This window comes from Cotesia typhae, unplaced genomic scaffold, assembly GCF_013202065.1.
Source record: "Cotesia typhae breed Kobodo isofemale line unplaced genomic scaffold, CoteBio_Ctyphae scaffold_152, whole genome shotgun sequence".
In the NCBI taxonomy this organism is placed as follows: Eukaryota; Metazoa; Arthropoda; class Insecta; order Hymenoptera; family Braconidae; genus Cotesia; species Cotesia typhae.
In genome coordinates, this window is record NW_027423776.1 from 3869264 (window position 1) to 3885067 (window position 15804).

The following is a 15804-nucleotide window of genomic DNA, read 5'->3' on the forward strand; positions in this document are numbered from 1 at the left end:
TTATTGGTAAATGCTTTTTGAAAAGTTTCAAAAAAATGAAAGTTTTCTAATAAACTAGGTGATTATTTTGTTTTGATAATTACTAAAATTCAAAAAAGTTTTTCGAAAAGTTTTTTATTGTACTTAAGTTTAGGTAGAAGGACCAATTGATAACAAGAGTCCATAAAAATTGTGGACACCCTATTTTATTTTAAGATCTAACACTCAATTATTTTCAACATCAACAACTTTTATATATATTTTAAACGATTCTAAGAACCAACAAATTGGAAAAAAATTATTGTCTCTGACTAAAAAAACGATTTAAAACGATTCAACCCATGCAAAATGAATATCTATATATATATATATATATATATATATATATATATATATATATATATATATATATATATATATATATATATATATATATTTGTTAAGTTGAATCGTTTTTAATCGCTTTGAGCCATTTTGAATCCTTTTAAATCTTTTTTTTTTAATAAGGGGTTAGTGAAAAGTATCAAATATTTATATTATTGCTACAAAAAATTAAATTTATTCGAGTTTCTTATAAACTTTTTGCCTCATATACTGTCTGATAATTAGTGCTTCTGTCATATTAAATTATTATTTTTAAGAAATAATTTTAATTTAATATTTTGAATCAAAATTTCAGATATAAATTAAAGAAAAACTATGACAGAAATTCTTATTTCAAATAGTTTGCTCGACAAATGGTGATGAATATATCAAGAAAATAATTGAATGAAAATATGAGCCAGATAAAAATTATTTATTATTAAACAAAAAAAAAAAAATTCTTCTTGATTTTAATATTTGAGGAGCTGATTTTCAAAAAAGTATTTTTTCATATTTTAAAAGAGCAGTTTTTTTTAACTTTTTAATATTAATTACTTTAAGAATTATAAAAATTTCGGAATAAAAATCGAATTTTAGCTTCATAACCGATAGCACTTAGTAGCTAAATTAAAAAAGTTCAATAAAAATATTTATAATTGAAGATAACCAGTTTTTTGTCTCGATTAATCAAAAATGAAAAGATACCCTTTTGAAACTCAACTCCGCATTTGTTACTTATTTTAAATTTAAACTTTTAAAAATATCCCAAGCGGCACAAACATTTTTTTAGTAATATTTTCTTAAATTTAAGTTGACAATTATCAATTTTTGAGTTTTTTTAAAATAAAATTTACCAAAAAGTCAACAGTTTTTTATGTGAAGCTTGGGATAGTGTCACTGACATATTATTTTAAAGCAGTAACTGCTAATTTTTTTTTAACATAAATTACTCAGAATATGAAAATAACAAGTTTCCACTTGTACATTATTAATAATGTACAGTTATTGTTATTAAAAATTCATTTATAATTAGAAAAAAACTGGAAAATTATAAGATAGAAATATTAATTAGAAAATTTAAAAATAATTTTAAATTTTCGCGCGTAAAGTACTTTCAAGTTCTATTAGTCAAACCATCCTTCTGACACATATGAATGAACGTATTATGGAGAGTATACACAGAGTATAGTCTCCATAGAACGTCTACTCCTAAATACGTTCAATGTATGTATTGGTGAGGAAATTGAGTGGTGGCGTGAGCATCAGCGTTAATTTTATCAGTGACTCACAGTAAATGATCGAAGGTTGACGTGTATTAAGAGTAAGTTTGTTAAATAATTAAACAACAATTGAATAAAGAACCAATAATTGTAACTTGAAATCTTTAAATATTTTTCTGTGTTATAAAATAATTAATTAATACTTTGTTAATATTTCCAGAAGTGATACAAGCGATTGCGCACATTAAAACTGTGTATTGATTACCGTTAAATACCGAGAGCAAGTTTATAGCCACACCCGGCGGCCATTTTGGGCTAATCCCGTTGTTCGGGTTCATAATAACTGCTAAAATGGACCAAATAACTCCCAAGGAAGTGAGGATCCTCGAGAATCCAGAGGATATCCAGGAGAGGCGTGAACAAGTGCTTGGACGATATTCCAATTTTAAATCCGAAGCACGCAGCAAACGTGACAAACTTGAGGACTCCCGACGTTTTCAGGTACGTCATTTTTAATTCATCAACCGTCACTAATTAATTTGTCCTACTTTTTTTATTTTATTGTAGATAAGTGACAGATAGTTGATAATTTTTGTCATTAATATTTTAAGAATTTGTAGTTATTTATTATTTTATTTATTTGGAGCAAGTTGCAGGTATTTAGAAAGAACATACATGACAGAAAGTAGCAGACGTCTGATAATTTTTTCTATTGTCATAAACATCAATTTTACAAATTGAATAATTTATTAAAATAGATATTTATATTTTAATTTTTATCAATGATAAAAAAATCATTTTATTAATAAAAACAGAGGAAATTTTTTTTTTATAAAAATGAAAATTTTCAAATGTCTAATATGTTTAATTAAAAAAAAATAAATATTTAATTGATTGATTTATCATCATATCGAAATTTTATTAAATACTCTGAAAAAAAAAAAAAAAAAAAAAAAAAAACTGTTTGTTTTGTAATAAAAAATTAAATAAGTCTAATCGCTGCACATAAGTGAAATAGAGTGCAATGTCTAACATTTCATAAATATAAAACAAACTTTAGATTATTTGTTATATAATTAAATAAATAAAATTTTTCAAGAGGTTATTTATAAGAATTGAATATTTTATGGATATAAATAGTTGACTAAAAAAATTTGATTTTTAAATTTATGTCATATCATAAAATTTGCAATTTTTGTGATTGTTTTTTACTAAATACCCCTAAACAATTTTCGGTAAGCTCATTATTTTTTTATAAATAAAAAAATGAAATTTGTATTTTTCAAAATTTATTTTCAAATTTTTTATAACCTAATTAGTCAATTCAATTTTTTTATTTTAAATAAATGCTAAATCCTAACCTGTCATGAGACTAAGACTTTTTACAAATTTCTTTTAATGAATCAGCTAATAAAAAAAAATTAAATAATTCCACAGGTGGAAATAAAAAATCACTGAGTGAAATTTTTTGAGTAATAATTTATTTTTTAACGAAAATAAAAAATTATTTTGTGTCTCCTGATTTCAGTATTATAATAATTTGATAAGTTTTTTGCACTCTAAATAATTACAACTTGATTTAAGTTTTATGAACATGAATAATATTTGATTAATTTATTTATTTCTGTTTACACAGTATTTTAAACGTGATGCGGACGAACTCGAGGGTTGGATCTACGAAAAGCTGCAAGCAGCATCTGATGAGAACTACAAGGACCCAACCAACTTGCAAGCTAAAATCCAAAAACACCAAGCATTCGAAGCTGAAGTAGCTGCTCACTCAAACGCTATTGTCTTGCTCGACAATACAGGTTCTGAGATGATATCCCAGCACCATTTCTCTAGCGACCTGATTCGCAAACGTCTCGAAGAATTACACCGTCTTTGGGAACTCTTGCTCTCCAGACTGGCCGACAAGGGGTTAAAACTCCAGCAAGCCCTAGTCCTCGTGCAATTCATCCGTCATTGCGATGAAGTGATGTTCTGGATCAAAGACAAGGAAGCTTTCGTCACCACCGACGAGTTTGGACACGACCTCGAGCACGTCGAGGTTCTCCAGAGAAAATTTGATGAATTCCAGAAGGACGTCGCTAGCCAGGAGTACAGAGTTACTGAAGTAAATGAGCTGGCTGAAAAACTGCTGCTTGACGGTCACCCAGAACGTGACACAATCTTGAGCAGAAAAGAAGAACTGAACGAGTCTTGGCAGAGATTGAAGCAGCTTGCGATTCTCAGGCAAGAAAAACTCTTCGGAGCTCACGAGATCCAGCGTTTCAACCGAGACGCTGATGAAACTATGACTTGGATCGCCGAGAAAGACGTAGTTCTGTCTTCAGACGACTTTGGACGCGACCTCGCGAGTGTCCAAACCCTCCAACGCAAACACGAAGGAATAGAACGTGATCTAGCAGCTCTGGAGGATAAAGTTTCAACTCTAGGAGCTGAAGCTGATCGATTGGCAGGAATTCATCAAGTAGATCATTCTCAGCAAATCCAAGCCAAGCGTGCAGAGATCATCCAATCTTGGGAAAGCTTGACAGCGAAAGCTAAAGAACGTCGATTGAAACTAGACGAGTCTTACTACCTTCATCGCTTCCTAGCAGACTATCGGGACCTCGTTTCTTGGATGAACGACATGCGAGCTATTATTTCTGCAGATGAGCTCGCCAAAGACGTAGCTGGAGCCGAGGCTCTTCTTGAGCGTCATCAAGAGCACAAAGGAGAGATCGATGCTAGAGCTGACAGCTTTGACGCCGCTACACTTGCTGGTAATCAACTTCTGGAGCGCAAACACTATGCAGCTGAAGAAGTTGCTCGTAAATTGACTTCTCTCGCGGAAGATAAATCATCATTGCTGACTCTCTGGGAAAAAAGAAGGATTTTGTATGAGCAGTGTATGGATTTACAATTATTCTATCGTGACACCGAGCAAGCTGATGCTTGGATGGCGAAACAAGAGGCTTTCCTCGCGAATGAAGATCTAGGAGACTCGTTAGACAGTGTTGAAGCTTTGATTAAAAAGCACGAGGACTTTGACAAGTCTTTAGCAGCGCAGGAGGAAAAAATTAAGGCTCTAGATGAGTTTGCTGGTAAATTAATTGAAGGCGAACACTATGCAGCAGATGATGTTGCTCAACGTCGTCAGCTTCTGTTAGAACGTCGCGCTGTTTTGCTAGAAAAATCAGCTCAAAGACGGCGTCGGCTTGAGGATGCTTACAAGCTTCAGCAGTTCGAGCGTGACTGCGATGAAACAAAGGGGTGGGTTAACGAAAAATTAAAGTTTGCTACTGATGACAGTTACCTTGATCCTACAAATTTGAACGGTAAAGTTCAAAAGCACCAGAACTTTGAACAAGAACTCAATGCTAACAAAACCCGGATGGAAGAAATGGTTTCCACTGGTCAGGAACTCATTGACAGCGACCACTACGCCAGCGACCGTATTCGCGCGAGAACTGATGAAATTGTCACCCTCTGGGAGAGTCTTGCCAAGGCATCGGAGAAGAAAGGAACTAAATTACAAGAAGCTTCGCAGCAACAACAGTTCAATCGCACTGTTGAAGATATTGAACTCTGGCTGTCGGAAGTCGAGGGTCAATTGATGTCTGAAGACTACGGTAAGGATCTTACGAGTGTTCAGAATTTACAGAAGAAACACGCTTTGTTGGAGGCTGACGTTGGATCTCATGCCGATAGAATTGATAGCATTTCCCAAGCCGCCGAACAGTTTGTCAGCACTGGACACTTTGACGCAGATAATATTCGCGCCAAGCAGCAGCAACTTCAGGGTCGTTATTCAGCGCTTCAAAGACCAATGAGTATTCGCAAGCAGAGGTTGTTGGATTCATTGCAAGTCCAGCAGTTGTTCCGCGATATTGAGGACGAGGAAGCCTGGATTCGCGAGAAAGAACCCGTCGCTGCAAGCACTAACCGTGGAAGAGATTTGATAGGTGTACAGAATTTGCAGAAGAAACATCAGGCAGTTCTGGCGGAAATAAACAACCACGAGCCCAGAGTAGCTGCTGTTTGCCAAGCCGGCTCAAGAATGCTTCAGGATGGACACTTTGCAGCAGATGAAATCAGCCAGCGTTTAGCTGCGCTTGATGAACATTGGGGACAACTGAAGGAGAAAGCAAGACAACGTAAGGTTGATCTAGATGATTCTCTTCAAGCGCATCAGTACTTCGCAGATGCTAATGAAGCTGAGTCTTGGATGAAGGAGAAACGTCCAATTGTTCTGAACTCAGACTACGGAAAGGATGAAGACAGTTCAGAAGCTTTATTGAAGAAGCATGAAGCGCTTGTAAGTGACTTAGAAGCTTTTGCGAGCACTATTGCGGCTCTAAGAGACCAAGCTGCTGCTTGTCGTCAGCAAGAGACTCCTACGGTGGAAATTGCTGGTAAAGAATGCGTCGTTGCACTTTATGATTACGCTGAGAAATCACCACGAGAAGTATCAATGAAGAAGGGAGACACTTTGACGCTATTGAACTCAAATAACAAGGACTGGTGGAAGGTTGAGGTCAATGACAGACAAGGATTTGTTCCTGCTGCTTATGTTAAGCGTGTCGAACCAGAAGCAGGTTTGAGCGCTTCTCAGCAAAACTTGGCGCGTGAGCAGAGTTCTATTGCTGCTAGACAAGCCCAGATTCAGGCACAATACGATGACTTGCTCCAGTTGGCTCGCGAACGCCAGAATAAGTTGAACGAAACTGCCAAAGCATACGTTTTGGTTCGTGAAGCAGCTGAACTCGCTACCTGGATCAAAGACAAGGAAAACCACGCCCAGGTCCAAGATGTTGGTGAAGATTTGGAGCAAGTTGAAGTTATGCAAAAGAAGTTTGATGATTTCCAGGCTGACTTGAAGGCCAATGAAGTTCGGCTCGCTGAGATGAATGAAATCGCCGTGCAGTTGATGAGTCTTGGACAAACTGAAGCAGCTCTGAAGATTCATACTCAAATTCAAGATTTGAATGAAAAATGGACAAGTTTGCAGACGCTTACTGCTGAGAGAGCGAGTCAATTAGGCTCGGCTCATGAAGTTCAGCGTTTCCATCGTGATGTTGATGAAACTAAGGACTGGATTCGTGAAAAAGACGCAGCGTTGAATAATGACGACCTAGGAAAAGATTTGCGCAGCGTTCAAGCTCTACAACGCAAACACGAGGGGCTTGAAAGAGACTTGGCAGCTTTGGGAGACAAAATTAAACAGTTGGATGAAACTGCTAATCGTTTGATGCAATCCCATCCTGATACGGCTGATCAAACTTATGTGAAGCAAAAGGAAATTAATGAAGAGTGGACTCAGCTGACTGCTAAGGCCAATTCACGCAAAGAAAAGCTGCTTGATTCTTACGATCTTCAAAGATTCCTCAGTGACTACCGGGATCTTATGGCTTGGATTAATTCGATGATGGGTTTGGTCGCTTCTGAGGAATTGGCCTCTGATGTAACTGGAGCTGAAGCTCTTCTTGAGCGTCATCAAGAACATCGAACTGAAATCGACGCAAGAGCTGGAACATTCCAAGCTTTCGAGCTGTTCGGCCAACAGCTTTTGCAGTCAAGTCACTATGCTAGCATTGAGATTCAGGAGAAGCTTGAATCTATGGCTGAGGCGAGACAAGAGTTGGAGAAAGCCTGGATCCAGAGACGCATGCAACTGGACCAGAATCTTGAACTTCAATTGTTCTGTCGTGACTGCGAGCAAGCTGAGAACTGGATGAGTGCTCGAGAAGCCTTCCTGAGCACCGCTGACGCAGTTGACAGCAGTGACAATGTTGAAGCGCTTATTAAGAAACACGAGGACTTTGACAAGGCTATTAATGCTCATGAAGAAAAAATTGCTGCGCTGCAAACTCTAGCTGATCAACTAATCGCTGCTGAGCACTACGCTGCTAAACCTATTGATGACCGTCGTTGCCAGGTGTTGGATCGCTGGCGACACCTCAAAGACGCTTTGATCGAAAAGAGATCCAAGTTAGGAGAGTCTCAGACTCTTCAGCAATTTTCAAGAGACGCTGATGAAATGGAGAACTGGATTGCCGAGAAACTTCAGCTAGCTACCGAAGAAAACTACAAAGACCCAGCAAACATCCAGTCCAAGCACCAGAAACATCAGGCCTTCGAAGCCGAATTAGCTGCTAATGCTGATCGTATTCAGTCAGTTCTAGCAATGGGAGGAAATCTGATTGAAAAACACCAGTGTGCTGGCTCTGAAGATGCCGTACAGAAGCGTTTAGCTTCCATTGCTGACCAGTGGGAGTACTTGACCCAGAAGACAACTGAAAAGTCTCTGAAACTCAAGGAAGCTAACAAACAGCGAACTTACATCGCCGCTGTCAAAGATCTTGATTTCTGGCTTGGAGAAGTCGAAAGTTTGCTGACCTCCGAGGACGCTGGTAAGGATCTTGCTTCTGTTCAGAATCTGATGAAGAAGCACCAGCTTGTTGAAGCTGACATCCAAGCTCATGAAGAAAGAATAAAAGACATGAACGGACAAGCCGATTCGCTGATTGAAAGCGGACAGTTTGACGCTGCTGGTATTCAAGAGAAGCGACAGAGTATCAACGAACGGTACGAGAGAATAAGAAACTTGGCTGCTCACCGCCAAGCTCGTCTTAACGAAGCCAATACTTTACATCAATTCTTCCGCGATATTGCTGATGAAGAGTCCTGGATCAAGGAGAAGAAATTGTTGGTCGGGTCTGACGATTACGGTCGCGATTTGACTGGAGTCCAGAATCTGAAAAAGAAGCACAAGAGATTGGAAGCTGAGTTGGCTAGCCATGAACCAGCCATCCAAGCTGTCCAAGAAGCTGGAGAGAAACTTATGGATGTTTCTAACTTGGGAGTGCCGGAAATAGAGCAGCGCTTGAAACTTCTGAATCAAGCCTGGGCTGAACTAAAACAACTAGCAGCAAATCGCGGTCAGAAGCTTGACGAGTCATTGACTTATCAGCAATTCTTAGCGAAAGTTGAAGAAGAGGAAGCTTGGATTACTGAGAAACAGCAGCTGTTGTCTGTCGAAGATTATGGAGACACTATGGCGGCCGTTCAAGGTCTATTGAAGAAGCACGATGCCTTTGAAACAGACTTTGCTGTTCATGGAGAACGCTGCAAGGAAACTTGCGATGCTGGAGAAGCTCTTATCAAAGCTGGTAATCATCGCGCAGACGCTATTGGCCAGCGTTGCAACCAACTACGCAACAAACTTGAACAGCTTGGTGGTCTTGCTGCTAAACGCAAGACCAGGCTCAATGACAACTCAGCTTACTTACAATTCATGTGGAAAGCAGATGTCGTCGAGTCTTGGATCGCTGACAAGGAAACTCATGTTCGTTCAGAGGAATTCGGACGGGATTTGTCAACAGTCCAGACTTTGCTTACCAAGCAGGAGACTTTTGACGCAGGATTGCATGCATTTGAACATGAAGGTATCCAGAACATCACCACCTTGAAGGAAAGACTCGTTGACTCTGGTCATGACCAGGCTGCCGGTATTCAAAAGCGCCACGCTGATGTGATCACTCGCTGGCAGAAACTCCTCGCAGATTCTGACGCTCGTAAACAACGTCTGCTTCGCATGCAGGAGCAATTCCGTCAGATTGAAGAATTGTATCTGACTTTCGCGAAGAAAGCTTCAGCTTTCAATTCCTGGTTTGAAAATGCAGAGGAAGATTTGACTGACCCCGTGCGCTGTAATAGCATTGAAGAAATCCGCGCACTCAGAGAAGCTCATGCGCAATTCCAGGCCAGTCTTTCGTCAGCAGAAGCGGACTTCCAGGCTCTGGCTGCTCTTGACAGGCAAATCAAGAGCTTCAATGTTGGTCCTAACCCGTACACCTGGTTCACGATGGAAGCTCTTGAAGACACCTGGCGTAATTTGCAGAAGATCATAAAAGAGCGTGATGTTGAGCTTGCTAAGGAGGCGACGCGTCAAGAGGAGAATGATAAGTTGAGGAAAGAGTTTGCTAAGCATGCTAATGCATTCCACCAGTGGCTGGCTGAGACTAGGACTTCGATGATGGAGGGCTCAGGATCGCTGGAACAGCAGCTAGAAGCGACTAAGAGGAAGACTCAAGAGGTTCGGGCTCGCAGGCAAGATCTGAAGAAGATTGAAGACCTTGGAGCTACTCTCGAGGAACATTTGATTCTTGACAATCGTTACACTGAGCACAGTACTGTTGGGTTGGCTCAGCAGTGGGATCAACTGGACCAGCTGGGAATGAGAATGCAGCACAATTTGGAGCAGCAGATCCAAGCGCGCAACCAGTCCGGAGTCTCTGAAGACGCGCTTAAAGAGTTCTCGATGATGTTCAAGCACTTTGACAAGGACAAAAGTGGACGATTGAACCACCAAGAATTCAAGTCTTGCTTAAGAGCTCTTGGGTATGATTTGCCGATGGTAGAAGAGGGCCAGCCTGATCCAGAATTTGAGAATATTCTGGATATTGTTGATCCCAACCGCGATGGATATGTTTCTCTCCAAGAATACATGGCGTTTATGATAAGCAAGGAAACTGAGAATGTTCAAAGCTCGGAGGAAATCGAGAACGCTTTCCGGGCTATTACTGCTGCCGATCGGCCGTATGTCACCAAAGAGGAACTTTATGCTGTAAGTAGTCTTAAGATTTTGAAAATTTTCATTTGATTTTATAGTTATAAATGTCATACGGAATATTTTTTGCTAAAATTGATTTTTTGATTTTATAAAAATTTTTTATTTATTAAATTGAAATTTTTTTTAAGGATTCATTATTGAATTAAAAAAATTAAATTAGATTAATTCTGATAATAATATCTAACAAAAATAATTTTTATGACATTTGTAATATGGATCATTAAAAACAATTGACCTTAATAATTATCATTAATTTAAATTATTAATTTTTTTTTTTTTTTTTTTTTGTTTTTATAGAACCTCACTAAAGAAATGGCTGATTACTGCGTAGCCCGCATGAAACCATACGTCGATCCGAAAACCGAACGACCAATAACAGCAGCTCTAGATTACATTGACTTTACTCGCACGCTTTTTCAAAATTAATCCCTTAATTATTAAAATATAAATCAAATATATATTCAATTTAATTAATGTCATTACATATTGTTGACAATTATTATACTCTTATATGAGAATTATTATTTTTTAATAGAGCACTGTTATGATTCGAAAAATATAATAAATATTGCTTCGTTCAAAAATAAATAAAAAAAAAAATCAAAATAATATAAAGTTTTTAAAAATTTTATTACATAATAATTATCCATTATATACAAAAGTTTATTTAGGTAAAAATCTATTAAGAGCTTGTCCATACTTTTTCGGGACTTTCTTCTCAACTTTTTTAGTTTTCTTGATAGTGGGCAAACTTTCAATTTCCTTGCGTTTCTCCAGTTCCTTGAGAATCTTCTTAGTCTTGACAACTTTGGCAGTACCTCCTTTGCCTTTGGCCTTAGTTTTGCGGGGCTTGAAATCGATTGTCTTGGGCTTGACAAACGGCAGCTTGTTCTTGGCATCTACTTTTTCTTTCAACTTCGACACGTCAACTTCAGCAATAGCTTCCGGATTGAGAGTAATAAATTCCGGCTGAATTTTGTCCAGCAAACTCTTGACTTCCCTTTCGTTTCTCTGTGACTTAGTTTGGAAGGGATTAACTTCCAAAGCGTCAAAGTTAGCCTCCGCGGAACCGGGTACCAAAAGTGATGTAAACTTTTTCTCGCTGCCGACACCAAGGACGTCCTCAAACGGGCAAAATTGCATTCCTGAGACATTCCAGGAAAATCTGTGACTTAAATAACGCTTCATGTCAGCGCCACTTTCCTTGAAGACTTCAACGACGTTGCCAGTTGAAATAGCTAGCATCCCTTTTTGACTGTACGCTAAATTGTCTGCTGGAGATCTCAGCATGATGTTGTGAACTGGACCAGTCAGTTGACGAGCGTCCCAAATTTTTAGAGAACGATCTGGACAACTAGTCGCCATGTAAGTTCCGTATGGATGGACAGTGCAAGCACTTATGGCCTGTCTATGACAAAGCATTCGCACCAAAGGTTCTTGGAGATTCGGCGACCACATCGATACAACTCCCTTGGAATTTCCGACACACAGGAGCGCATTTGTCGGATTCTGGGTCATAACTCGGATCTTACCGACTTGAGTATTGTAACGCTTCAGTAGCTCCCCAGTAGACACGTCGACCCACGCCAAATTACCGTCACTGGACCCGCTCGCGAGAAGGAAGTGATACGGCAAAAATTCCAACTTAGTTACTTTGTTCATCCTTTTCAGGCAATGAATTTCTATTCCTTGATTGTCGTACACGTAGACCCATTCTTTCTGAGCTACGGCAAACATTGTTTCCTGGTGGAACCAAGTGACATCGTACACAGATTCCATCACATTCATTTCACATAAAAGTTTCTTTGTGACCCAGTCGAAGGCGGCCACGTGGCCCATCTTACCACCCAGCAATAAGTGCCTACCATTCCTCGTGTACTTCGGGCAATAAGGACCGAAGGCTAGGTCTAGATCAAAATACTTCGCCGCGGAAGTTATATCGACGTTAGCGGCGATCTCAGTCTGTCGAAACTGGGTCGTCGTTTCTCCGGCATCTGTCTCCAGGTATCCTCCGGATTCTGTTAAAAGTAACTCGGCTCTTGCTGTGTCCTCGATTGTCTTCTCGATCAGTTTTTCTCGTTTTTTTAAACGAGCGATGTCATACTTGTTTTTTATCTTTGTTTTACTGCGACGTACTTCCACTCCCGTTCCTCGGTGATATTTTTTGAGGACTTCTTTGTCTACTGGAGCTCTGCCTGGGTATTTACCCTCACGCATTTCTGTAAAATTTTATTTATTAAATAATATTCTATTTTAATAATCAAAATTAATCTAAAGAAAAATATAAAATTGTCATTACTGGAGTGGATAAATTTTTATGAATAAAGATTGAAAATTAAAAATAACCATTTGTTTTGATTTTTAAATAGCATAATACTGAAACTAGCGACTTCTGAAAATCTGTTGATTTATTTTAAAAAAAGAATTGAAACTATAGAATTAAAAAAATTATTAATTAAATTTTTTGATTTATTTACATTAAAAAAACTGATTAATTTAATCACTAATAAAAAATTAAAAATTTTTAAATGTCTTTCAGTAACATAAAATAGTCATTATTAATAATAAATTTACTTACTTTTTTTCTCAGCCATTTTAATTCTCTTTTTTTATTTAATAAATTTAATATTAATTTTAAACAATCTTATTTCCTATCATTACAATAAATAAAAACGTGTATCAATTTCACAGGTTAAGTTTTCAAGTGTAACCAGTTTTCCGTATGATAATATAGAGAAGTTATACGCCATCTGGCGCCGATAAAAGTTTTTCACACCAACGCATGTTTAAATATGGCAGCGGGTATTGTTAATTTCAACTATTATGAATACCATTGATGATGTTAAGGAGCAATGATGAGATTATTATACAAAAAAGTTTTTTAAGTTATTTATATTAAAAATATTCTGAAAATTAATATGACCCTGAAGTTAGCAGAGGTCTAGAAATTTTTGATTTTATTTTTTTAATTAAATTACAACTAAAAAAATATTTTTAAAAATATTACACATGCAATTTAAAAAAAAATTTTTTTGCTATAATTGAATAAATGAAAAACGTTGGCTAACTTGAGTATTGTAGCCGATTGGCGGATATTCTATCGAAATAAATAAATAATAAATAATAAGCAAGTCTTAAGTGAGTATGTAATTTAATGTTTTTTTTTTTTTTTAATTTCTGCGCCTAATCATTCCTTGACTAATAACGCCATCTTTTCTTCACCAGGCAACTACATACTTTCATTTTTTGAACCCAAACAAAATCAGCTGGCTGTTGCTGTTGATATACAAAATTTAACCTTTATTTATAAATTTAAATAACAAAAATATAAATTAATTTATTTTTTATATTTTTATTAAAATCCATTGAATACAATAACTAAATTATCCTTTAAAAAAAAAATTTCAAAACTTATGACAAAAACAAAACATTAAAAAATTGTAATGTTTATATTTTATTAATTTAAACAATCGTAATATAATTTTACAAAAAAATTATCACAACTTATTTTTGCTCGAATGAAAAAATGGCTGAGAAAGCGAACCCACAAGTGAGTTATTGATTTATATATATATTTTTTTTATTTAATAATTAATTAAAATTAAAATAGTAAATATTTATTTATGACTAATCTTAGGATAAGACATGTGACTGCAAAGGTTGGTGTATAGCAAAAAAAGACAACCCGGAAAAAGGAATTTTCCAGTCCATCACAAACATCGTCTACGTTTTCCGAACAATAAAGCGAATCGACTTGAAAATCCCCAGGTTGAAGCTGAGGATCGAACGAAAATACGGAAATATCGAGGATCAGAAGAAGAAACTTAAGGTGTACATGTCATCACGAGAATCTTACTTGCAGTACGTACACGGAATTATTTACAAGCTCGACTCATGCAGGTTCGTGAGAGAGCGTCTCGAAGGAACAGAACTAGGTGACAAGTATCTGAAAATAAAGCAGGAAAACTCAACGCTTTATGATAAAGATTATTTTATTAAAAATGAGTTGCCTAATGACGTTGGCGAACGGCCGATTGGTATTAAAGTTTAGAGTTATTAATTTAAGTTTGAAAACAGATGAAGTAGATTATAACTTTTGTAAAATTTATAATTAGACTGTCGTCTTTAAGAATGTTATTAAACTATTAAGTAGTCATATAATTTATAGTTTTTTGACATTTGTATTTATGTATTTATTGTACTTTAATCGATGTAAATATTTGTCAAAATTAATTAGGATTTAAAATATGTACGATTAAGAAAATTAAGACTTCTAGTGTATTTTTACAACCGTTGATAAGTATCAGCTGTTTTAAAATTGCTTATATTTATAGAAGAGTACTTAGATAATATTACTGATACTATTAAATGTTGACTTATAATTGAAGTATTAGTAATGAAGTTAATATATGACACTGAAGTTGACAGACATTAAAAATGTTTTTAAAATTTTATGGCAATCAAATTATTATAAAAAAAAATTTAATCCAAAAATTTCACATGTGAAAATTAATAAAAATTAAAATGAAAATTTTGACAAGCATTTTTTTATTATAATTGATTTGTTATAAAAATTTTTTTAATTGACAGCTAACTTCAGTATCATGTTAATATTCGTAATAAATCATTTTACTTTCAACCAATGATTCAACTGTAAGAGAAAAATTACATTCAAGGTTTCAAAATTTGCTTGCATTTGAATAATTTTCTCTGATAGTAAGCAATAAGTTGATTAAAAAAATGACAAAAAGTAGCTGATGCATATTATATATGTATATTTCGCTTAATCTTCATGGAAGTTTAATAATTCAAGCTATACTGCAATTCAATAAACCGATTAAAATTGTTAATTCATTGCTTGAAATGAATGGAGATGAACTTGCCGATTTATTTAGTGACCCTAAAGGAAGTCGGATTCTTGATGTTTTTATGGATAGTAAATTTATCGGTGAAAAAAGTAGGGAAAAATTGACTAAATCAATAAAGAATAATTGGAGTCAATTGACATTAGGCATTCATGGATCACGGAGTCTTGATAAATTTTAGGAGTACTCAAAACAAAATCAACGATTCATTATCATGGATGAACTAAGCAACGCAGGACAAGAACTTAAAGCGTCAAAAACTGGACGTATTATTTATAATAAACTTAATGTCTCGTTATATTCACGTGACAAAAAACTTTGGGTAGAGGCACAAGGAAAAGATGATAAAGCTAAAGCATTATTTGCAAATATTATATCAAAGACAGATGATAAAATGTAATTTTATTATGAAAATTGTGTTTGTACAACTTTTTTGTAAATAAATTGTATAGTCGATTTTGAATAAAAAATGTATTTTTCCCTACATTATTATTATTATTATTATTATTTTTATTCTTTTGAGGGAAATATCAGCGTATTGTATAAAATGTAATTAAATTTAAGAATGGGTACCAAAAAATCAATTTTTACAAACAATAAAAATTTGTTTTTGATTTTTTAAAGAAAAAATTGGTTGTCTGTAAAGTCGGTTTACGAACGATAGTTTTACGTGATAACGTCATAAAGAAACATTGATGAAAAATTGCATTTTTTTTTTAATGAATTTAATTATTATCACTGAATTATCATTGTTTTG

General features: G+C 35.7%; 3 protein-coding genes across 3 annotated transcripts; 2 read left to right on the forward strand and 1 right to left on the reverse strand.

The window, feature by feature from the left end:
• Positions 1-1782: 1782 nt before the first annotated feature.
• Positions 1783-10797, forward strand: Alpha-spec (alpha spectrin). Its single transcript, XM_074257199.1, has 3 exons — positions 1783-2063; positions 3199-10176; positions 10480-10797. Exons 1-3 carry the CDS (start codon positions 1914-1916, stop codon positions 10606-10608), a joined length of 7257 nt encoding a protein of 2418 aa, XP_074113300.1. The 5' UTR covers positions 1783-1913; the 3' UTR covers positions 10609-10797.
• On the reverse strand, positions 10794-12902 carry LOC141536578 (WD repeat-containing protein 46). The gene is made up of 2 exons (XM_074257200.1): positions 12761-12902; positions 10794-12401 (listed from the first exon to the last, which is right to left on the reverse strand). Exons 1-2 carry the CDS (start codon positions 12774-12776, stop codon positions 10846-10848), a joined length of 1572 nt encoding a protein of 523 aa, XP_074113301.1. The 5' UTR covers positions 12777-12902; the 3' UTR covers positions 10794-10845.
• Positions 12903-13447: 545 nt separating this feature from the next.
• Positions 13448-15556, forward strand: LOC141535792 (uncharacterized). Its single transcript, XM_074255908.1, has 2 exons — positions 13448-13732; positions 13820-15556. Exons 1-2 carry the CDS (start codon positions 13709-13711, stop codon positions 14231-14233), a joined length of 438 nt encoding a protein of 145 aa, XP_074112009.1. The 5' UTR covers positions 13448-13708; the 3' UTR covers positions 14234-15556.
• Positions 15557-15804: the final 248 nt, after the last annotated feature.